Source organism: Pseudomyrmex gracilis, unplaced genomic scaffold (genome assembly GCF_002006095.1).
Source record: "Pseudomyrmex gracilis isolate BER0280 unplaced genomic scaffold, ASM200609v1 scaffold_94, whole genome shotgun sequence".
NCBI lineage: Eukaryota > Metazoa > Arthropoda > Insecta > Hymenoptera > Formicidae > Pseudomyrmex > Pseudomyrmex gracilis.
The window spans coordinates 490,973-513,883 of NW_018020678.1; the positions used below are offsets into that span (position 1 = coordinate 490,973).

General features: G+C 36.3%; 4 protein-coding genes across 7 annotated transcripts; 2 read left to right on the top strand and 2 right to left on the bottom strand.

The window, feature by feature from the left end:
* Positions 1–573: 573 nt before the first annotated feature.
* On the top strand, positions 574–4,125 carry LOC109855636 (probable ATP-dependent RNA helicase DDX27). Its single transcript, XM_020430099.1, has 13 exons — positions 574–935; positions 1,005–1,184; positions 1,274–1,382; positions 1,442–1,581; positions 1,678–1,980; positions 2,067–2,194; positions 2,264–2,461; positions 2,530–2,674; positions 2,760–2,941; positions 3,022–3,350; positions 3,433–3,675; positions 3,755–3,839; positions 3,966–4,125. Exons 1-13 carry the CDS (start codon positions 849–851, stop codon positions 4,072–4,074), a joined length of 2,238 nt encoding a protein of 745 aa, XP_020285688.1. The 5' UTR covers positions 574–848; the 3' UTR covers positions 4,075–4,125.
* Positions 4,126–5,300: 1,175 nt separating this feature from the next.
* Positions 5,301–12,271, bottom strand: LOC109855645 (sister chromatid cohesion protein PDS5 homolog B). 2 transcript variants are annotated; one of them, XM_020430111.1, is made up of 17 exons: positions 11,953–12,271; positions 11,331–11,466; positions 11,050–11,244; positions 10,715–10,905; positions 10,432–10,639; positions 9,831–10,337; positions 9,454–9,752; positions 9,027–9,369; positions 8,839–8,943; positions 8,330–8,749; positions 7,888–8,250; positions 7,557–7,788; positions 7,212–7,459; positions 6,827–7,114; positions 6,616–6,651; positions 6,398–6,448; positions 5,301–6,315 (listed from the first exon to the last, which is right to left on the bottom strand). In XM_020430111.1, the coding sequence occupies exons 2-17, from the start codon at positions 11,409–11,411 to the stop codon at positions 6,259–6,261; spliced, it is 3,624 nt and encodes a 1,207-aa protein (XP_020285700.1). In that variant the 5' UTR covers positions 11,412–11,466; positions 11,953–12,271; the 3' UTR covers positions 5,301–6,258. The 2 variants fall into 2 exon arrangements, with proteins under 2 accessions (XP_020285700.1, XP_020285701.1); XM_020430112.1 differs by lacking the exon at positions 6,616–6,651.
* Positions 12,272–12,653: 382 nt separating this feature from the next.
* LOC109855635 (39S ribosomal protein L19, mitochondrial) lies at positions 12,654–14,285 on the top strand. The gene is made up of 4 exons (XM_020430098.1): positions 12,654–12,887; positions 13,047–13,479; positions 13,584–13,868; positions 13,964–14,285. The coding sequence occupies exons 1-4, from the start codon at positions 12,815–12,817 to the stop codon at positions 14,091–14,093; spliced, it is 921 nt and encodes a 306-aa protein (XP_020285687.1). The 5' UTR covers positions 12,654–12,814; the 3' UTR covers positions 14,094–14,285.
* Positions 14,286–14,376: 91 nt separating this feature from the next.
* LOC109855634 (zinc finger MYM-type protein 3-like) lies at positions 14,377–22,653 on the bottom strand. Of its 3 annotated transcripts, none has more exons than XM_020430097.1 (12): positions 22,191–22,653; positions 19,129–21,842; positions 18,685–19,038; positions 17,799–18,592; positions 17,471–17,667; positions 17,155–17,384; positions 16,889–17,075; positions 16,628–16,753; positions 16,424–16,545; positions 16,152–16,299; positions 15,956–16,055; positions 14,377–15,873 (listed from the first exon to the last, which is right to left on the bottom strand). In XM_020430097.1, the coding sequence occupies exons 2-12, from the start codon at positions 21,796–21,798 to the stop codon at positions 15,699–15,701; spliced, it is 5,103 nt and encodes a 1,700-aa protein (XP_020285686.1). In that variant the 5' UTR covers positions 21,799–21,842; positions 22,191–22,653; the 3' UTR covers positions 14,377–15,698. The 3 variants fall into 3 exon arrangements, with proteins under 3 accessions (XP_020285686.1, XP_020285685.1, XP_020285684.1); XM_020430096.1 differs by lacking the exon at positions 22,191–22,653 and adding an exon at positions 22,077–22,163 and having other exon boundaries at positions 15,699–15,873; XM_020430095.1 differs by lacking the exon at positions 22,191–22,653 and adding an exon at positions 22,007–22,080 and having other exon boundaries at positions 15,699–15,873.
* Positions 22,654–22,911: the final 258 nt, after the last annotated feature.

Sequence of the window (22,911 nt, forward strand, 5' to 3'; positions counted from 1 at the left end):
TTCTTTCATTAGTTTCATTAGTTTCATTAGTTCCAATTCCTGTATTTCCTGCATTTCCTGCATTAGTTCGTTCCATCTTGCTTAACTGAACACAGCCCTTGAGAAGTGGTGTAAAGCTAGTGTAACGTTTCAGCTTTAGTTTGTTTATGTTTTGAATGTCATTTTAGAACTCAGTTGGATGTGATGAGATGTTCATCAAGTGAAGTAATAGGTTATTGTATCAAATTTTACATATATATAATAAGATATATGTTAAAATATGTTAAATTCATTACAATATCATTCTTTCAATATGATAAAAATTATAAATTCTTTAAATATAGTATTAAATTATATGTTAAATTATTAAAAATTATTTTGTTTGCGTAGTATTTTCACTGTGTCATTGTAGTACACTTTTGTTACACTCTGGCGTTTTTCTTGAAAAGCATACACTTTACATGATGTTTCCCCCACTTCCAAAAAGTGTAGTGTATTAAAAGTGTAAGGCGTACACTTTACACTTTTCGTGTATGCAAGTAAAACAAACCTATTAGTTTCATTAGTTCCAATTCCTGTATTTCCTTCATTTCTTGCATTAGTTCGTTCCATCTTGCTTAACTGAACACAGCCCTGATTTGATCGAATTTTAATCAAATTTTTATCCATCGTATGATACGAGCTTTAAGTTTATGATTTACATGTGTATGGCAATTGACATATCGCTTGTCTCGCGGATAGCCCACGTGTTGAATACTCCGCCAAAGAGTACTGAAAAGTACGAAAAAAAGAGGAATTTAAGGGATTGTAAATAAATCTTTTGTTTATGGTATATATATTTTTGGTACATATTTTTTTAAGTCAACAAAATGACTACTGATTATGATTTAATAAGAACTATCGAAAGTGATCAAGAGGTACCGAATTATTCGGAAACTTCAGACGAGGAAGACAATGTAAGCTAAAATAATTTTATGTATACAAATGCTAAAATAATTTTGTGTGTATACAATTATTCATCTTAGTTTCAGTCACAAAAACAACGAAAAAAGTGTAAGGAGTTTGATAGTAACTTTGAGTTTGTAACCAGCGAGGCTGAATACAATCAGGATCCTTGGAGTGATCTGAGTAAATATGTCAAAAGAAAAGCAAACACAAAGTTAGATGATATAATAAAGAAAGTTAGAAATGAACATAATAAAGAGGTGTGTCATACTATATGCTTAATCACAAACTTTAAAAATAAATAATATTTAATTACAAAAATAAAACTTTTTATTATTACTATTACTAGGAAGGAACAGAAGACGATCCTGTTAAGATTGATCCTGAATCTGAACATGAACTGGAATCTGAACCTGATGATGATACTATTTCTCTATCTGATGATGAACTTAAAAAAGGTACATACTTAAGGGTTTAAACAATTTTGTATATATATATATAATTTGATTAATTGCAGATGTTATTAAAACTAAGGAAAGAAAAGGGAAAAGGAAAGAGCCTGCCAAGGAAGATCAAATAATTGATTTTGAGGAGATTCAGGATGTAGATCATCATGCTACATTTCTACAAATGCACTTATCTAGACCTTTGTTAATGGTATGTGCAATGTAATTAATAAACAAATGATTACATTACAAGTAAACTGCCTAAGAAATAAAAATGTATAAAATACATAATGAAATCAATTTGTAGGCTATAAATAAAATGAATTTTGTGGATCCAACTCCCATACAAGCTGCGACTATTCCTGTAGCTTTAATGGGTCGTGACATCTGTGGCTGTGCGGCAACTGGAACTGGTAAGACAGCTGCTTACATGCTTCCCACTTTAGAGAGATTGCTGTTCAAGCCCGTAGGTCCTGCTGTCACGCGCGTTCTTGTACTGGTGCCTACCAGAGAGCTGGGAGTGCAAGTTTATCAAGTGACAAAACAATTAGCTCAGTTTACGTCAGTAGAAGTCGGTTTGTCTGTTGGTGGATTGGATGTCAAAGTGCAAGTAAGAGATGTTTTATGTTACAAGTTATGAGATTAACATGATTGCGGATAAAATGTTACATTGTTTTAACATTCATTTTTGATCAGGAAGGTATGTTAAGAAAACGGCCAGATATTGTAATAGCGACACCCGGTAGATTAATTGACCACTTAAAAAATGCACCTACCTTCTCATTGGACAGGATTGAAATACTGATTCTAGATGAAGCTGACAGGTAAAATTATTAATATAAAACACATTTTTATAATATAATATCTCGCCAAAAAACCAATTTTTCTTTAAGAATGCTAGACGAATATTTTGCCGAACAGATGCAATACATTGTGAAGCAATGTTCAAGAACTAGACAGACTATTCTCTTTTCCGCCACTATGACCGAAGAGGTCAAAGAGTTAGCCGCAATGTCGCTCGACAAACCGATTAAAATATTCGTGGATAGCAATCAGGATGTAGCTTTCAACTTACGTCAAGAATTTATTCGGTAATTAAATCAATTGCAATTATTAGTATTTACATTTGACTTCGTTGTTCACTGAATTATGTCTTTAGCATACGCAAGAAAAGAGAAGGAGATCGTGAAGCCATTCTAGCGGCGTTGGTTTCTCGAACTTTCCACGATCATGCTATAGTTTTTGTTCAGACAAAAAAACAAGCTCACAGATTGCATATTTTACTGGGCCTCTTAGGCGTGAAAGTACGTAAACATGTAAATCAACATTTACAGCCAGATAGTCGAAATGTTTTATATAATTTTGTATTATTTTGCTATATTTGAAAAGGTTGGAGAACTTCACGGTGATCTTACGCAGCCGCAACGACTGGAGAACCTACGGAGATTCCAAGACGAGGAAATTGACATTTTATTAGCGACCGACGTTGCTGCAAGAGGTCTGGATATAAGCGGTGTAAAGACTGTGATTAATTTTGTAATGCCCGCTACTCTTCAACATTATATACACAGGTAATAAAATAAGCTCGTCCTGACTTTAAAGATCTTAATACATAGAGAACTTACCAAAGTTATTTGCTTTGTAACCTTAGAGTCGGAAGAACTGCGAGAGCGGGGCGAGGAGGTGTTTCTGTGTCGTTAGCCGGTGAAGAGGAACGTGTTTTGGTGAAAAAGATTATTAAACAGTCGAAGAATTCAATCAAGAATAGAATAATACCGCCTGACATAATAGAAAAGTATAACAAGAAACTGGAATCCCTGGAACCATCTGTGGAAAAGATTCTGCAAGAGGAGAAGAGTGAAAGAGAATTAGCTAAATTAGAGAATCAAGCTAATCGCGCTGAGAAGTTGCTTCAGGATGACGACAACAAGGATCGAAGAAGCTGGTTTCAAACTAAGAAGGAGAGAATCAAAGAAAAGAGTAATGCATTTAATAATAATTTATATTGAAACGGCAGTAACACGCAGGTAATGAAACTATAATCTTTTTGTATCCTTTTCAGATAATCTTCGATTGACTAAGAAACAAAAAAAAAGCAAAAATGTTGAAAAGGAACCGATCAACTTTGTACAAGACAAAAAGAAAGCGCAGAAAAATGAGCCTAAGCAAAACACGGCGGAGGACAGAGCTAATAGAGAGTTAGAGAAGACACTCGCCTATCAAGCGCGAGTAGCCAAAAGACTTAATAAACCGAAAAAGATTCGTACAGTTGCGAACAATTACGATAGTGACGATAATAAAAAAGGTATAGAACGCGCGTTTTGTGTTATAATAATTTGTGAAAGATAATTGTCAGTCTAACGAGTCGCGCGTAATGATTTCAGTGAAGCGAAAATTGAAGCGACGATCAGTATTCACGGACGATTTAACAGATACGAGCAAAAAAGCTGTTAAAAGAATGCGATATGAGTACGTATATATACATATATATTTCTTTGTTGGATATCTGCTCGTTACACATATGTCAAAAAAAACTTTCAAAAATATGAAATCCGTAATGTACTAACATATTAATCGTTTGTTCGTGTATTTTAGGGCGAACGTAAAGAAGAAACAAGCTACGCTGAAAACGAAACAAAAAAATAAATTCGCAGCGAGAACAGACAAAAAGAAAAAACAAACAAAATTCGCCAAAAGACGTTGACTTTGTAATATATCTGACAATTTTGTATAATTAAACGTATGTGTTACTTGACTTGTTTTTTATTACATAGAACCATTATATGTATATACAATATGCAATGTGTTTCATAGATTGACAGATGAGTGAATAGTTACTAATCACTTATTTGCTTAATTAGATTATGTGCATATCTCTGTGTTACTTTTATTATTATTTATTTACCGTTTGAAAAATTGCAGTACCATGCAAAAATAATAATCATATTACAAAGATATTTCGATAGCGTTGTTGCCGATCACGTTCGCGCACACAAGATCATATATGTATATCATATGTATATATATATATACATATATATATGTATGTATGTATGTATGTATGTATGTATGTATATATATATATATGTATATATATAGCAATATAGAAATATTTGTTAATGAATTGTACAAGATGTGTCCTCAGACAAATCTAATATAAAACGCATAAAAGAGAAAAATTAGTAAGAAAGAGAGAGAAAGAGAGGAGAAAAACATATTTAATCACATATTTGTAAACATTCTTGAAAACTTACAAAGTATTAGTGCATTGTACTGTAATTTCTATACGGAGGGAGGTAATATAGCATATGGTGTTAATTCTAATATATTTATACATGCGACCTCAATCATCCGTCACCATTTGCTCAAAAGTGAATTCATTCAAGTGATTTTCATTTGGTTTTAAAATTTATAGGTATAGTCGAATGTTTTTCCCAGTTTTTTTTTTTTTTTTTTTTTTTTTTAAATATAATCCTACTGTTTAGAACTTTTAAACATTCTTTAAAACCTATAGGCCCACTTTACACATTTAAAATTTTATTCAAATTTGTATCAAAAAATTTTCTCGTTTTCTTTATCTCTCTATTTTACTATATCAATTTTTTTACACACATTTAAAAAAAAAGAATTTATATATATCAATGTAAAAAGGTGTTATATATACGCAATAACATTTTGCAACCGACGTGTAATTTGTGTGTATAATTTTAGGTTTATTTATAAATACAAAAGTTGAAGGTTTTTCGCAAAGTATTCGCAGTATGTGTTCGGTTTCTCATCGATTTCACATAGATGCTCGTTAATATATATGTATATATATATATACATATATATACATATATATATATATATATATATATATATATAATATATAATATATATAATAATCGCGACTGAAAAAATGTGTTGACAATAATAATCATCATCGCATCCTTTAAAACCAACAACTTTAAATCACAAAGCCAATAGACACACAAATTCCTTATCTAATATATATCGTTTACGCAACAAAACTATAGTAGTCTTCTTTACTGCTTACAAAGTGACGATAGTTTTAATATATCTGAATACAAGTTTTCTCTTGCAGAAAATGGATTTAATTTTACTCACTTCTCAATCACCAGTTCACTTCTTAAATTATACTGATAATATTGTTGTTAAAAAAAAATTTAAAAAAATAAAAACTAAAAAAATGCTATTTTTTTCAGCAAAACAACGTTGCATTTATATTCGTGAAACAGAGAGACAGAGGGAGAGAGAAAGAAAGAGACGTAAAAAATGCTTTAATTTCATAAAAGTGCAAAATTGAATACAATAATTAAAAAGAAGAAAAAAAACTACAAAATCCCCAAAAATTTATTTCGTTAAACAATTAAGAAAAAAAATTTTTACTCTCTGAAACAAAAGCACCCTTATTGTGTAATTTGTAACAAAATTGTTGGCATGAAAGTTATAGAATAAAGAGACTGGATCGCCTGAAGAATGTTTTAACGTAGTAAAAATTATATAATACGTCATGTTAATCTATAAAAAAATAGTAACACAAAAAATTAAATATCAATACCAAATTATTTATGAAAGATATAATAAAACTTTTCGTTCTATTACATTTTTTATATCCGTTATATCCGTTTCGTTCACAAATTCCAAGTTCAGAGAGCGCTCCCCGTTTACAAGCTTACGCCAATCTGTCGTATAATCTTAACATCTTACACTCTAGAAATACACGACTTAGGTTTACTTGTTATACATAATCAAAATATTCTGTTTTCTAATTTGTGAAGTATTTCTTCTTTTAGATTCTTAAATCTTTTTTTATTATCATGTTTTTAGTCTTTTCCCTTTCCAGTGTCTCTTATGTATAGTCTGTGTTGTGTGATCACTAAAATTATTTATTTACTTTATCCGATTCCTTTAATGCCCTCTTCGCTGGTGGTTCCTCAATCTAAAAAAAATATAAAAAAATATATGCAATCAGATTGACTGTGCTTTTAATACATTATTTAGTGTTACCGAAGTAAACTTACTTCTTCTTCTAAGCCAGGTAGATGAATTCTAGTCTCTGATGCTTCGGCAGGCTGGAAATAAATTTATTTATCAACACACAACACACATCTATGCTTTAATAAGAATTAGAGAATTAGATTTTTTTATTTGAGTCTTAAAATAATCAATTTAAAACAAAGTTACGAACAAAATACATATTATGTTCTTCTAACACATTGCAAGATTTAGAAAAAATTACCTGTGCATCGATACATTCCACTTCCGCAACTTGCAGCTTGAAATTATACATACTCAAAGAATTAAATATGCGATATTTGTCACGATAGCGACTTTATTTTTTAAATTTTCTAACAATATAATCCACAAGATAATGCAGTTTCTCTTCTATATTCGCATTAAATCGAGTATATGCCGGCAGATAAATTCTATTGTAGCCAAACTTGGCTTACCCTTGCATCTGTTTCGTTAGGTCCGATGCCCACTTCCTTTTGTTTGCCCTTGGTTCTACGTTGCGGTCTCTCGTTGAGCGTGTTGTGGAATGCTCCCTTCACCTTTGTACTCGTCATGTTTATCTGCATTTCCGGGGGCAAATAATTCTTGGTGTTGGCTATCATGTCGTCCGACCGTTTGAAGTACATCGTGGGGATTCGCGCCTCACTCGGGAACTCTTTCATGTCGAAGTTCGTGGTTTTTGTGTATATCACATTCATTGCCAAGTCACAAACAGCCCAGAGTTTCTGTGTATGTAATATGTAACAAAATAAAAAACAAGTGACGATTAATTTACTGTATTGTGCAGATCGTTTGAGAATAGAGTTGAATCACGATAATTACATAATTCATGTTGTTGTCGTCAGGCTTCAACGCGTCTTTGTGACTTTTCATGTGCTCCACAAGATTCTTGTAAAATCCGTAACAGTAATGTTCATTCTTCGTGATCAAGGGTTCCAATATGAACCAAAGACACTGCTGAATCACTTTTAACTGGCTCACCATCAAGTGACTCGTGAATTCGGGATCATGTGCGAGAATAGGTACGGCGAAAACCAACATGTAATCCGGTAAAATATGCGGCAATTGACCTGCAAAGTTATCAAGTGATCATTTTTCGTAAATTCGACGAAACGATAAAAAGTTAAACGATATTTTCGTTATTTCTTACTGTTTAATCTCTCTTACCTATTGCCCGCTCAACAGTACCCAGTGAAAGTGTCCTCACATAATCCCTCCTCTTATTTATATCTGTCTGCATATAAGTCTTTAGCATGCACTTCAACTTTTTGTCTTGTTCTTTGCCGGCCAGGGCGTAATATCCCATGAAATCTAACGGCAGGCATTTGTTTGGTATCCCTCTTCCGAGACCTTTATGCAATTTACTACCGAAAGCCTCTCTGACTTGTGGAACTTCATCCTGAACATCGAAAGAACGCGATTTATTGAAATAAAATCATCAATTACCGCTGAAAACTGATTCAAAAAGAAAGAAAAAAAAACACATTCATTTACGTACAACCATGAGCTGCGAAAGATTATAAAACTGTTCAGCGGTGTATTGATCGCCGACACCCTTCTGCTCGCATATCTTGAGCATCGAGCAGCCCGCCTGTAATCGTAACCAGCTCATCTCGGCCTTGCTCAAACGTCCTTGCGATAGCAAATCTCCTTTATTCATCATAAAGGCGTTCAACATTCTGAATGTTTTCTGCGCGGACAGTACGTCGGTCTTCAATCCCAACAGCCAACGCGCCATACACTTCAGGCCTTCCAATCTGCATCGCGTCTCCTCAGGTAATTGATCTTCTCTGCACCAATCTCCTTCGATGGTCTCATTGGTTGGCTCGCTGCTTTCCTTCACTAGTAATTCCTTAACTATCTGCAAGAGCGAACATCAAAATTGTGTATCAATAGTCGCGTGAGTTACACCGTTAAGATTATATTTTGCGCGCACTTACTTTTCTGGACACCATATTTTTTATTTGTACTTGATATTTATCTGGCAAATTATACGCTATGTGACCTAATGTGACTATGGCTGTTCGATAATATGGCGACGTCGGTGTTAGCGTGTTTTTAATTCTCTCGATGATCTCGGGGAAGATGGTGTCGTGAATGTTGGTCATATTGACGAACAGACATCTAACAGCTTGTTTCGCCTGCTTTGGCGTTCCTGTCTCGGAGAAATTCTTGCATATCGGCACTATGAGGTTCATAATGTCCGGTGCTACTTCACACAAAGGTTTGTATTTTCCCAAGAAAGTGAAAATGGAGAGAACCAGCGGCGCCACCATTTCGTCTTCTATCTCGAGGAGATTAACCAGTTGCATCAGAATGTCGTTGTGTAGGAAGTGTGGACCGAATACAAACGATAGCATCTGAAATATATTAAAAACATTGTAATTTCGATTACAAAATAATCTTATCGACGAGTTTAATTTTAATCACATGCGAAAAGATAACTTACTACTAATAATCTTAATCCCTTTTCTCCGGCATTGTTCGGATTAAGGCCTACCTCTTCTATTACATTACCTCCTTTCAGACAGTCCAAGACGTATCCAATTAAAACCTAATTTGTGCATACACAGATATTAAACGCTATGTTTTTTTTTTTCATATACGCGTATATGAAACGTTTTTCAGAACACTTACTCTAATCGCCTCTTCGTCGATCATAACGGAGCTTACTCTTTCGAGCAGCATCTTGATTGTGTTGTAATACAGGTTGGTCATAACAGGCTGACCTAATTTTTTGAGAACCTTAGTTATCGTGTCAGCGCATTCCTTGCAGGATACGTTCGGCTGCACGATTGTCTCCATTTCCTGCAGCAATCTAGCATCTTTTTTCATGTGAGTGCTGAATCTTTGAAGAAATTCCTGCACCTTCATAGGTTCCGGCAGAAAGCGCGATATCTGATGAACTTTCGTCATCAGTTCGTTCTTCGCTTCCTGTTTCTTCACGATTTCAATCCATTCGACCACCGCTCTTCGCACACTGAATATGCACACATTCGATTTTTATTGAAACAAAAACACACACACAAAATAATTTATTAAAGCAAGTGATGCGATAACGTACGCGAGTTGATGTTTCTGAAGTTCTACAAAAGCCTTGGAAGCGTGATCATCGATCGTACCCAAGAGATGATACAACTTCTTCATTCGCTCTTCAGCAGGTAGCTGATAAGGTACTAGGCACGTATTCAACAATCTCTCCACCAATAACCTGTCTTCCATGCCTGCCATGTAATAACCGTGCAATATTTTATCCTTTATCCAAATGACCGCTTTCTTCGTCGCTTGCGGCACGTCCGCGTCATTCAGATGTTTCTTGTATATCATAGCTAAACCTGACATCGCCTCTTTGCGTATTTTAAACTACAATCATTTAACAAGTCGTATGCATAAGTATATACATTGTATACTATTTTAAATTTTTAGCCAAAAATATCTTACCTTTTTATCCAATGTTCTTTCCTTAACGAATTCGAGCAAATCTTCACTGTCCGACACAACTTCGAAGTCTCGTCTGGCGGTTGTTACTATCGCCATAACCACCTCGTAGCGAACGCTTTCATCGGCGTCGTGTTGTCGTAACTTCAAAGTGTCTGTAATGTCCTTTCTCAGTTCAGGATGGTTCAGCAAGAAGTGCATCGAATACTGCACACACTTGGTACGAATTGACACGCTTATGTCGTTGAATCGTCCCAGAAACGCTCTCCAGAGCTGCGTGTGCTGTACGGCCAGTTGCGAGCCTTTTTCGGAGAACATTCTCGCCAACAGCGCTACAGCGCCCAATCGCTCGTTCTCGATTGAGGATTTTAGCTTGCATTCCAATTGCGGAAGGACGGAGAGCAGGACACTCGGACATATGTGATTCAGTTCGTAAATCAAGTCGTAAACTTTCTTGCAAATTTGCAAACTCTTCTCTTCTTTGCCCAGTATTAAGACGTGATTAAAAAACTGTGTGAAAGAGGGTGTCAAAAGTTTAACATACATAGAAAACATTAAAATGGTCATTTTGAAGAAAACAATGTTAAAATTGTCACCTACTCACCGCTTGAATGTATGGTTCTAGTGTATCGCTGCATTTAATTACCAGCTCTTTGGCGAGTAAATATGCGTTCTTTTTCTGCGTTTTGTTCGGTTCTACGATATTCATAAGTATAATATCCAACAGTTCGTTACTCACAATGTCCGATTCGGTAATCAATGGGCACAGAACATCCAGCATAAAACTCTTAACTTTGCCGGAATGTTCGTCACTAGAAACAGATTGCAAATGATTATTCTATATCGCAGAGAACTTTGGACAATTACTTTCCAACTGTCGTACTCACTTCACTATTCTGAACATAAGGGAAAACAGTGCACAGAAAATCTCCTGGCAATCCTCCAACTCAAAGCACATGTTAAATGATTTAACATAAGCTAAATTTTCAAGTAAATAAAAGTATCTCTTGAAAGCAGGATCTTTGGGATCTTTTAAGCCCGCCAGTTGTTTAATGAGAAACAGGAAGATTGTTTTGACCTAAGAAATCATAGTAAAAAACAGCAATGTTAAACTGTACATAGTCCAAGTCACATTAAACAACTTTTTTATAATTTTTATAAATTTTTATTAGTCTATAAAATGGTTAGCGTATAGTTTCACTTGTATAATTTAAATTTTTACCTGGTCAGCATCTTTATAGGGAGCTTCTGGAGCATAGACTCTCAGAACATCAGCAATACAACAGGCAATCAGAAGCTGTACATCTTTACTCTGATGCATCAGGAAATGTTCCTCAGCCAAATGTAATGCAAGTGGAATATACTGCTGGTACATTCCTTCATCCTGTCCCATAGCTTGTAATGTGTGCGCTAATGTCTAGATACGCATACATATTTCAATATCATAAAATATACCGTATGATATTTATTATTTACAACACTAAAACTTGAACTTTGCTGTACCTTAAGTCTCCTGATTAATTCGTCAGGACCTAAGTCTTCTGTCACTGACCTGCAGCCCGCAGGATATATTATTTCTGACATGATGATTACTTGCCGAATTAATTGAATGTAACAAGCACTGCAGTTCTAACGTGTTCTAAAACACATCACAAAACTTTTTTAACACATACGTACACACACGTTGACGTAAAATAATATTTATAAAAAATCTTGCGTCCTCAAATAAAAGCCATTAAATGTAACAATAATTAACAATGACTCGGAAAAAAATAACACAAGTATTGCGAATCTTTATAAAATTATTGTTAAAATTTGCTGACATATTTTTCAACAAAAGATTACTAGAGAACTCCGTTTCATTTCGCGAACACGCGAGTGCATTATTCGAGCAGAATGTTTAATTAATCAAGATGATAATCAACCCGCGTTAATGGATATTCAAATTAATGAAGAAACAAACGCGAAGAGTCCATTAGTTGGAGGTTATGTGCGTTCGCCGAGCACGTATACAAGCCACGACGTAAACAAAATTCTCTCGGTAACGAAGTTTGAATAGAGATTCCCGAATTCCGTGAACGGCGGAACGGGGGAAGAAACGATGTTGCCGCGATCGAGCGATTACCTGGAAATATGCATAGGCACCGCGGGTCTGTCAAAATATCAATAAAGCAAATATATCCGATAACGGCCCACCGTGCCAATTCGTCCGCTTCGCGAGCACACAGTTCCGGGTGAACAAAGCACGAAATTTTCGCAACTCCCGATTCACTTAGCCCGTATGCATCGTCTGCGACGTAATTTACGTGACTTTCTGTAAACACTTGGCATGATCAGAACGATCAAAATGTCAGTAGAGAAACAGTGGCGAAATCGTTTTCTGGTACGCGGTTAAGCGTGTCAAAGGACGCGACAGCGCATTCGATCGTCTGAAGTTCGTCGAGTATGCGACGCGTCGCTATGTTCGCGACGTCCAACTCTCGATCGAGTTCTCGAATCTCGTCATTAGGGGAAACCGCTCGACGCGAAGTTAACCGCGTCTCGTGCGATTCATCAAAAAAATCTCATTGTTCGTTCTCACGCTGATTTTTTATTGGTTCGAGAGCAGCCAATCGGATTAGATGAGGCTGTTTTTCTATGCGGCGTACTTGCGCGTCAACCAATCGAATCGTCTCGGACAGTTTTGCGTAGGTCTGTTCTACGATACAGTCGTAAGTCGTAAAAAATTGACCAATCACAATCGATTATTCTTCTGTGATTTGTCTGTGATTGATCAATTTCTTACGACTTACAACTTACGACCGTATTGTAGAACAGGCCGAACAACTTGTATGGCAGGCGGCAGCTAATTCGCCGGACTGTGGAAAAAGCTTCCGCACCGGTCAGATGTTATCGTTGTTGATTTGTGTGAAATAATTTGGTGAAAAAACTGTGTAATTTAAATGAACATCAGAAATACGCACAGATTGATAGAAAATTAACCAAACATGGTTGTGATTTCGAGAATTTTCTCTCGTACAGGTACAGGTTACGGCAAATTGCAAGCAGCAAGAATACTACGTGAGTTCTCCAGTGATAATTACGATTTAATTATGATAGACAGAATTGTGTTTTTATATATAAATATATTACTTTATATGAATTTACTTTTTAATGATTGTTTGTTTATTAAAATTATTACAAATATGTGAAAACTGATAAAAATCATTTGTTGCGCAGACAATGCAACCAGGAAAAATAGTTCGACGGCCACCTCGGAGCTGTCGGTGGAATCACACGTTGAAGCGCCAAAAGAAAATATCAAGCGAAACACATCATTTTCCGACAGATATCGATTTATATATCCAGAATTTTTGCCGGAACCGGATACGAAGTATCGAAATCCACTTAGAGAGAAGTTGGAGCGCATGGACATGTTAGCGAGGCGAGCGCACATAGTAATACCCGAATTTTACATCGGTTCCATACTAGCTGCAACTTATTCCGAACCCCATGCTCCTGGAAAAGTCAACAGATTCGTCGGTATATGCATTCAGAGAGTTGGAACTGGATTGAGATCTATGTTTATACTGAGAAATGTAGTTGACAATCAAGGTGTTGAAGTGTCCTTCAATGTGTACGATCCTGTGCTACATAAAATAGAGTGCCTCAGGTGAATGCACAGATTTGTTATTGTCCTTGTTTAAATTACTTTTCAAGAAAATCTTTTTTTTTTTTTTATTGATATTTATATATTATTGCTCACAAACTATCTAGACTCGAGAAAAGAATGGACCCACATCTAAGATATCTGCGAGATGCGCCACTGGAACACAGTACCTTTCCATTTGACATGGAACCAGAATATTTGCCAGAAGGCACACCGGTGCCTGTAAATAAAACTGTAATAGAGCTATATGATCGACGACTGTGGACGGAAAAATGGGAAATTCAAGAACTGAAAGGTATAGCAAACACATACACGCTCACAAAGAACCGCGCTAGGAAAGCCAAGGCTAATGAAAAACCTTGGGAAAAATACGATCTGATGAAAACATATAGGTAAGAGGAAATATTGAAAGTATCTAAGTGTATATAATATTTCATACAGTCCTTGTGTAAATCTCACAACTGATTAAATTAATATCTTTTTATAGAGAAACTATTCCTCTAGAAGAACAGGATGAAATATTCAGCGAAGTATATGAGAAATTACGCAAATTGGAGATTTCTCAATACAAGCAGAGACATAAACGCACTTTTGTACGTCCAAAGAAAACTGGGTAAAACTATCGCGAACGATTATGCATCTTTTAGATTTTTGATGATATAAAGAAAAAAGTAAGCAAATCTAATTTTTCGTTTTATTTGTACAATTCTATACGCGTGCATATATGTGTACTTGTCAGTAATGTGTATATATGATAAGTACCTGTAATTCGTTCCCTGAAAATATATGACGATTAGTATAAAATGTCATACACGTATTGAAGTTTAAAACGTTTGAGAAAAAAATTTGTATATTTCGCTTCTATCAAGCAGAGCAATGTAAAAACTTTTTTATCAAATTACCTTATGTACTTATACTCTAAGAAACCGATATGTTACACGTATCTATACTACAAAGATGTTTCCCTTAATACACTAATTTAATTTAATTTTGTTATGGAAGCAAGTCCGGCTTGCTTAAAAAAAAATCATCGTCGCGTAGCGTAAAAACATTGCCGACGACTTCCTCGGGCTTTGTAAGTCCAAAGTAAGTCTCATTACGTGTCAAGTGTACAATAAGATAATCGAACTTCGTAAATTTTTTATGATCAATAAAATTTTCATTTTATTGGGAAGTGAAAAATATACAATAGAAACTCGAAAATTCTAATTCTACGATTTTGTTTACATTCCACTGGCAAGTATCTCATGTTTGATTATCGCACTGTAATAATTGATGTCCACGTGTTTGTTTTTAAATAATTCACGCACATACTTACATTCGTAAAAACATGAATCGCCATCCATGCATCTATATGTTTCAGTAAACTTAATAAAATCTCTCGCGGATACAACTTTCTTCACACAATAATGTCAGATTTAAGCAGTATAAAACGTGTGTGTATGTATATATATATATATACATATATCTGTATATGTATATATATCTATATAATCCGTATCAGTCAGTTTAACAAACAGAATTAGATTCAAATTTCCGGCCGACATGTCAAGTGTTTAAAAAAATGTCTATTTTTTTCGCTGTCTCTACTCAAGGTGTCTACTCAATCTTTGAAGAAGATACTCTGTTAACTTTCCGAATCATGCATTTTTTTATTAAAATTGGGGACAAATTAAGATATTATAAACTAGAAGATTATTCTGTTATATAATGAAATTCTTTTATTGCGTTACATTTTTTCTTACTATTTAATTGTAACAGAGAGAATTCGAAACTATTTTTTAATGAGTTTTAAATACTGAAAGAGGAGATATTACGAGAAAATATCAAACAACGTGTAAGCTAATTTTATAACAACGATTAACTATCATTTATCCAATCAGTAAGGCCCGAGTTCTTCATACTTCTTCATCAATAGCTATCCTCTGGATAAAAATATGCAAAAAAAGGTATTTTATCTTTTAGATAAAATTATCGAAAACTTATCAGAGGTGAAAAAATTGGGCATGAATTACTCGGCTATTCTAACAATAACGCAAAATCCACAAAAGGACAATTCTTACAGAGAACTTGTCTAATTTTAATAACAATTATGTACAAGTTTATTGTTTCTAAATTAAAATTTCAGGTTTTTCTGAGATTAAAAAAAAAGAGAGAGAGTAGATACCTTGTTATTTTCGCCGTCGTTGTTTGAAAATACGAGATCGATATAATCGATAGAATTAACTCGTTAATAACGCTACATTAATTTCTTTAACCATTTTAATGCGATACAACGTTTTGATGAGATGTTCCTTTGCAAGAGGCGACGTTGAATACCACACTGGACTATCTGGTACACAACTGCGTTCAGGCAATAGGTAGAAGACATCATTTCGCGTCTTAACGCTTTCGGGACTGAAACATTTGAATAATGCGAAGTGTACATAATTGATAATCAAGACATATATATAATATTCTAATACGTTTAAGCACATACCATTTTGATAAATAGAATTCGTACAACTTTACCGGACATCTCAAGGGATTTTCTTCGTTTTCTTGTTGCTCGTACACCTTCTTTTTTCTTGAGTTGGCTTCTTTAACAAAAAAAAAAAAAAAACATTACCTTGTATGTGAAAAAGAATTTAACCGATAATGTAGATCTCATTATAAAATATTAAATCGGCACCAACCAAGGGCTGATTGCGGCGGATAAAATCTCAAAAGAACATTCCTTGTGCCGGGACCTTTTCCTGTGACTGTTGTGGGTTGAGCTGCCGGATTGCGTTTCCAATGTTTCATGATATGGGAAAACGAAAGTTGCATATGTTCCTCCACTGTCTGAAGACAAGAGATCGTTAGAATTTAGAGAAAAACAATAACAGTATATTCTGTGTAACAAAATGTTATAAACTTAAAACCACTTTGCACAATCTTCATCAGTGAGTTTTATCTGCAGGCTTACCACAAGATTGAAATGTTTTGTGTTGAAGTACATGAGCGTGCTCAACAGAACGTGCGGAGAATGAGCGCCTAACTGTTTGCATTCCCACAAATGTTCCTCCTCCACTCTCGTCACGATATATTCTGCAAAGCGAGCGAGACATGAGATTTTCTATGAACCCAAAATAAACGAAAAATCGCGACAAATCATCAAAATAATAATTACGTGCGTCGTTGTATATCACGGAAAACTTTTTGGCTATTTCGTTCAGACAGTCTGTGAATCTCTCGTAATACGAATCCGTGAATATATTGTCGATTCTGTTGTTTTCAAACAGGTATTGTTGTATTCCTGAAATAAAGAAAACACAAATATATCACTATGAAACAAAAATTAAATATAATATAAAGATATACGCGACACAAAAACAAATATCTTTGTTAGGGTTGCAACTGTGCTCTGTTGCGCACAAATGTTTATTGTTACCTAGACAAAGATAGTATATCGTGTCGGGCGCGTATTCCGTCCCGTTCGGCTTCCTCACTTCCTTCAAAAAGAGACATAGAGAATAATTCAACTCGTCCGCGGTAAGTTGCAACAGATCCGTTTTGAACAATTTTGTCTTCTTTCCTACTGTCATTTGCTTTTCCAGCTCGGCATTCTTTCCAATTACCTGCGATTCGAAAAATTGTTCACAATTGAGTTCTTTCAGCTTATCGAGAAAATCAACGTAAAACAACAAGATAACAAACCCATTGTCTCCATGCATTTACACCGAATGTGTATTTTAGTGTCATATTAGCGTCAGGCTTCTCAATCGGTTCTATGATACGCGGTTGAGGCGGTAACTGCGGTTTCGGTGGCGGCATCAACGGCATCTCATTCGTGCCGGAAACGCGTCTCCGTTTCGGCGTCGTGCGCGGTTTGTACGGCACCACGCGTTTTCTTCCTCTATTAGAAATTATCAATCGTTCCGATTGCACTGCAAAAAATAAAAATAAAAAAAAATGCATTTTATGGTTCAAAGTACATCAAATTCATGTGGGAGGGAGGCGAGCAATCTCGTACCATCATTGTCTATATTTTCCGGCTGCGCCGGTGCTTGCGTGGCTGTGATTGTACTTGGCGTCAGAGCAGCTTCCAGATCGACCGCCGGTTCTTCCAAGTCCTCCGTAGCCATTTTTAACGCCATTTGCAACACATCGTCCTCAAACGCGTTGGAGTCTGCTTCAGGACCGGAATCATCATTGTTCTGATCACCTTCCCTGAAAAAAAGAAAAAAGAAAAAAAAAATTGTGTGATATATTTGCTCGAAATATACAACGCCGTGTAACATGTTTTTGTCATTTTTGTTTATTTCGAAGTTGATTAAACGTAAATACATCGATATCTTTACCTATCATCGGCCAAATCCGAGTCGCTGTCGTTAGTCTTCTTCTCGGTAGCTACCATTTCCGCCATCATGAGAAGCTCGGCTTCATACGGGTCGGACGGTATCTTCTCCTGTATCCTCTTGATCTCTTTCATGATTCCTTTATAACTGTTTTTCGTAGTAGGTATGAAAATAGGCACGGGAATAGGTAATGGGAAAGGCATCGGGACGGGAAAAGGCATACTGTACATGTGCATCGGATATGGCACGTAAATCGGCACCGGTACAGGCACGAATATCGTTTGTCCGAACTTTTCGTTCGTCTGCGTGCCCCTCGTGCAGGGATGGGGACGCACATTGACACCCTTTGTGTGCACCAAAGGCTTGCACTGCGTTGTCTTATTGTGAACACGCACCGGACTAGATGGTCTAGTGATAATTTGCTGATTGTAAACCATCTGCGTCGCCATATTATTTTGTTGCGCGGTCGGACTCGCTTGTCCGTTCGCAATCGCCGCTAGACTCGTCACCGACGAGATAACAGGCATGGTCTTTTTGTTCTGCATCTCACCGGATGTCTGATTGACACCTCTCTGCGGCAATGTAGTTTTCTTAGGCATCCCCGTAGGCACGGGATCGTCGCTCGACGGTATGGTTATGGGAGACTTGGTGTACTGCGCTTGAAAATTCATAACGCAATTGTACGAACAGAAATTGCGTATCGTCGCGTCCGACATTGTGAGATGGTAGTGCGCTAACGAGTATTCTTTGCAACAATCACAGTTAATTCGTTTTGCTGACACCGCATTCATGGAAACCTGTGGGAGAGAACAATTTGATTTTAAAAAAGTTTCTTTATCTTTTCAAACAAAGTTATTATCAAATATATTAGAAATAGCGAAATTGATACCTGATACAGCGTCAAGCAATTCAAGCTGCACATCATGAGAGTTTGTCCGAGTTTCAATTCTTTTTTAATCATATCAAAGTTATACTTCTTTACTTTACACCAATTGCACGGAACTATTTTTCTATTCGTTATGATAAATATATTCAAACACGTTTTGTTACAAAATGTGTGGGGCTCGTTCTCGTAGAACACGATGAAGTGTTGCTTGTTCGGTAATTCGAAGAACTTTTTACAAGTGGAACATTGTTCAGGCTTGACTTGTTTGACAAACTTGAACGCCGCGAAACAAGGTTCGCTGCATATGGCCACCGGGGTGCTGTTGTATATCTGAACCTCGCAATGTACAAGTTTTTCCTGTAAGAAAACAATCCATTTAAATAACGTCTATTATGTCATCGAGGCAGTCTCTCGACTAGAGTTCGGAAAATTATCTTGAAAATATACCTCTTTGCAGACACCGCAAGGCTTCTTTTCCGGAGCCGGAGGTTCCGACGAATTCAACTTCGAATATTTCTCCATGCAATCCTGAGTGCAAAAGTCTTTGAACTGTCCCTTCTCGCCGACAGGCGCAAGAAAACCGTCTCCACTACTTATGTCTTTCTGACAATAACTGCAAACTTTCAAACCCTTTTTAAACTCCTCCAAACACGTGGAGCAACAAAACTGTCTGACATCGCATCCAAATCTCACGCAATATTTGCCCAAACTTACAGGTTGAACCGTCCCGTTACAGTTCTTGCAATAACTGCCGTATTTTTTTTGAAACTTTCCCAAACATTCCTCATTGCAAAATTCCATGGTCTCCCAAGAAAGATTTCGATCGTCATTCGCGTCTATAATTAGTAAGCAAGATGCGCATCGTTTGTCTCGTTTAGAGCTGGTTTCGGTGCTCATCAGATCGTTACTCGTCACGTCTGCCGCTTTCTTATTGGCTGTCATCTTGAACAATGCTCTGCACGTTTTCGAGCACACACGATACGTATCCGTGCCGATCTTCACCTGAATCTTGCACGGTCTGTCTTCGCCGCATTGCTTACACGTCTCGTTAGCGGAAATTTCTTCCACTTCCAAAGACTTCATTTCTTCTTCAACATTAATGACATCCGTCACTATGTCCACTTTTTCCGTTGCCATCGCCTCCTTAATGATCGCGATTGAACTTTGTTTGGTGCTCACGGTTTCTGTAACGGGCTCGTCTTGTGAATTGTCTTTGTTAAGCTCGGAATTAGATTCGCTACATTTTTCTGTTTTGTCTTCTTCCGAGTCTTTGTCGAGCGCAGACGATTTCCCACTTGTCGCGTTACCCGTTTTATTTGGCATAATTACCTTCATATTATCGGGGATAATACACAATTCATCGTCTTGTCCGGGCAACACATCGGTGTTACCAGACTCATCTGTTTCCATTGGTGTGACTGGTTCTTCATTGTCCTTTCTAGTTTGCTCATCTTGCTCACTGGATGATTTTGTGGATGACGTTTTTTCTGCTCCTGTTTCAGACTCATTGATATCAGACGGATCGGTTTCCATTGGCGAATTTCTAAGGATATCTCGTACTTCACTCGACGTTGCGGCAATGTTGGCCATAATTTTTTTGACACCACTATTGTCACTAGATTTCTTATTACTATCGTTATTTTTAGCATTTACTGCGTCCTGCAGATTATCATTGTACAAATTTTTAAAATTAATTTCATCATCAGCAAGATTGGTCACTTCCATGTGCTCCACGTTTTCGGATGTGAGATTGTCACCACCGAATGGATCTTCCGCATCCATAGACTGGTTCTCAATTTGAGAATCGTCATTTTTATCTTGAGAAAACTGCACAAATTCTGTCTTTTCAGGTTCAATGTTCTTCTCGGCCATATCTTTATCGGTATTTTCTGCATTACTATCTGACGATTCCGATTCCACTTTTTTTGAGGCATCAGCCTCTTTCTGATTCTCCATTTGCATATCGTCTACGTTAATACTTGATTCATCCGTAACATTGGTTTCCTTATTTTTGTCACTAGCTAATATTTCTACTTCGTTTTCAACTTCGCCACTAGCGGATTTCGTATAGTCCGTAATATCTGTATTCTGTCCTGTGTGTTCGTCTGAAACTTTGCACGAATCCTGTTCTGTATTATCTCCTGTATTATCTCCAGTTTCATGTGACTTTTGTTCCGTATTATGTAAATCAGTCTTATGTACATTTTCTAGATTCTGTGACTGATTCGTGTCACATTTTTCATTTAAATCCGTTACACTTGCTTCTGTTTTCTTGTCAGCATTAATTGATGTATCTTCTTTAGATAACTTTTCACTAATTTCTTTTATTTGCGCATTAATTGTGCTTGTTTTCTCAGACAATGATACTTCCACTTCTTTCTCAACATCTTCCACAGTAGCTTCTATGTGCACAGTGTCAGTTTCTATGTTTAATGAAGACGAATCTATTTTAGAAGGTGTTGTTTTATCATTTACTTCTACATCATGTTTACCAAGTGATGTTTTGTCAGACGTTTTCTCTTCTTCCAAAGTTTTCTCAACACAATTCTCAGAGTCATTCTTATTTTCTTCTCTGGTACAGCTTCTGGTATCGTCTTCAGTTCTTTCAGTTTCTTTTTCAACATAAATTTCAGTGCTATCTGCAGTTTTTTCTTCACTACATGTTTCAGTGTTATCTTTAGTTTCTTCTTCTACACAACTCACAGTGTTATCCTTAGTTTCTTCTTCTGTACAATTTACAGTGTTATCCTTAGTTTCTACTTCAATGCAATTTTTATTATTATCCTTAATCTCCTCTTCCACACAGTTTTCGCTATTATCATTAGTTTCTACTTCCGCAAGACTTACAGTATTATCATTACTTTCTTTTTCAACACAATTCTCAGAATCATTTTTAGTTTCTTTTTCGACATAGCTTTCGGTATTGTTCTCAGTCTCTACTTCAGTACGACTTTCAGTATTATCTTGAGTTTCTACTGCAATACATTTTTCTGTGCTATCTTTATTTTCTACTTCTGTACAGCTTTCGGTGTTATCCCTAGTATCAGAGTTGCTCGCTTCTGATTGTGTCACATCGATTTTCTCTGAAGATCCTGGATTATTTTCTGTGGAATCCATTATTACTTCCCCTAATTCTGCATTTATTTGTTATACATATATACCTAGAAATATAACACAAAAATATTATTTCTTTGCCAAATACAAGCTGCGCAATTTACAAATTACAATCCTTGTTTTTTTTTTTTTTTTTTTTTTCATTGGACATATTGAAATATTTTGAAAAAAATTTTTGATCGCTTGCAGTTAAAAATAAAATAACGCATACTTAATGAACACACAAGTCTTGAATTCAACAGAAATCTCTCTTGTGATGGTACAAAAAAAAAAAAAAACACCTGGTGCAAGTGAACCAATATCAACAGCTTGGTAATACGTGACTGACGATCTAGGTTATGAAAGAAACCAAGTTTATTCGCATCGCGCCATGTTTCCCCGTGTTGTGTATATACCTGCTAATTGGCAGTCGAAACGTCGCGCCTTGACAAGATCATGTGTCGAAGATACGTCACGCATCAAGCGATATCACGCGTCCATTCGTTCGAAAACAGCTCTCGCAAACAATGGAAGCCGATGTGTTTGAGTACTGTCCGCAGTTTCTGTCGGAACGTGTCAAAACCGCGCAAACGTGCGGGTTCGTTCGAAACGATTAGCGGACACTTATTTCAGTTAACACCACAATTACCGAAATCACGCACGAACAAATTAAACAGTCAGTCTCGATGTTGAGATTTCTCATCCGCGAAAAATTTCGTCGCGAGATTTTCATTCGAAAACTCGAGATTGAACACGCGACAATTACGGACAATCGTTTATCACGTCGATAACAACTGACAACAATAAAAATTCTTCGTTCCGTATGTAAAAGCTTGCTAAACACGGGAAGAAACAAAACCGCGACAAAACGACGTTAAAGCTCGCAACACGGTTTCACGGACGAGGCTGAATTGAAATTTAACCAATCACGACCAAGTTTACTAAATCTGAGATCGATTATCACTGGTTACATTTTTCATCCAATCCTGATTCGCGATGCGATACGAGACCTTAAAAACTTCACGCGCAAGCGCGAAGCGACCAATCGCAGTCGGACGATCGCGGATTCGCTCAGATCGCAAACGCGGACTGTTCATTGGTCGCTTCGTCTGCCACTTACGTCTGATTGCTCGAGGT

What these genes read in the sequence shown, in the direction of transcription:
- LOC109855635 (XM_020430098.1), top strand. Translation starts at nt 12,815, where the DNA reads ATGGTTGTGATTTCGAGAATTTTCTCTCGTACAGGTACAGGTTACGGC. An exon ending in GCAAGCAGCAAGAATACTAC is followed by an intron (nt 12,888 to 13,046) that starts GTGAGTTCTCCA and finishes TTTGTTGCGCAG; the next exon opens with ACAATGCAACCAGGAAAAAT. An exon ending in GATCTGATGAAAACATATAG is followed by an intron (nt 13,869 to 13,963) that starts GTAAGAGGAAAT and finishes ATCTTTTTATAG; the next exon opens with AGAAACTATTCCTCTAGAAG.
- LOC109855645 (XM_020430111.1), bottom strand. Translation starts at nt 11,411, where the DNA reads ATGTCAGAAATAATATATCCTGCGGGCTGCAGGTCAGTGACAGAAGAC. An exon ending in TCGACGAAGAGGCGATTAGA is followed by an intron (nt 8,944 to 9,026) that starts GTAAGTGTTCTG and finishes TGCACAAATTAG; the next exon opens with GTTTTAATTGGATACGTCTT. An exon ending in TACTGTTGAGCGGGCAATAG is followed by an intron (nt 7,460 to 7,556) that starts GTAAGAGAGATT and finishes ATAACTTTGCAG; the next exon opens with GTCAATTGCCGCATATTTTA.
- LOC109855636 (XM_020430099.1), top strand. Translation starts at nt 849, where the DNA reads ATGACTACTGATTATGATTTAATAAGAACTATCGAAAGTGATCAAGAG. An exon ending in TGGGCCTCTTAGGCGTGAAA is followed by an intron (nt 2,675 to 2,759) that starts GTACGTAAACAT and finishes ATATTTGAAAAG; the next exon opens with GTTGGAGAACTTCACGGTGA. An exon ending in CTTCAACATTATATACACAG is followed by an intron (nt 2,942 to 3,021) that starts GTAATAAAATAA and finishes TTGTAACCTTAG; the next exon opens with AGTCGGAAGAACTGCGAGAG.
- LOC109855634 (XM_020430097.1), bottom strand. Translation starts at nt 21,798, where the DNA reads ATGGATTCCACAGAAAATAATCCAGGATCTTCAGAGAAAATCGATGTG. An exon ending in GATATACTATCTTTGTCTAG is followed by an intron (nt 16,754 to 16,888) that starts GTAACAATAAAC and finishes TCTTTATTTCAG; the next exon opens with GAATACAACAATACCTGTTT. An exon ending in CGTGATATACAACGACGCAC is followed by an intron (nt 16,546 to 16,627) that starts GTAATTATTATT and finishes CTCGCTTTGCAG; the next exon opens with AATATATCGTGACGAGAGTG.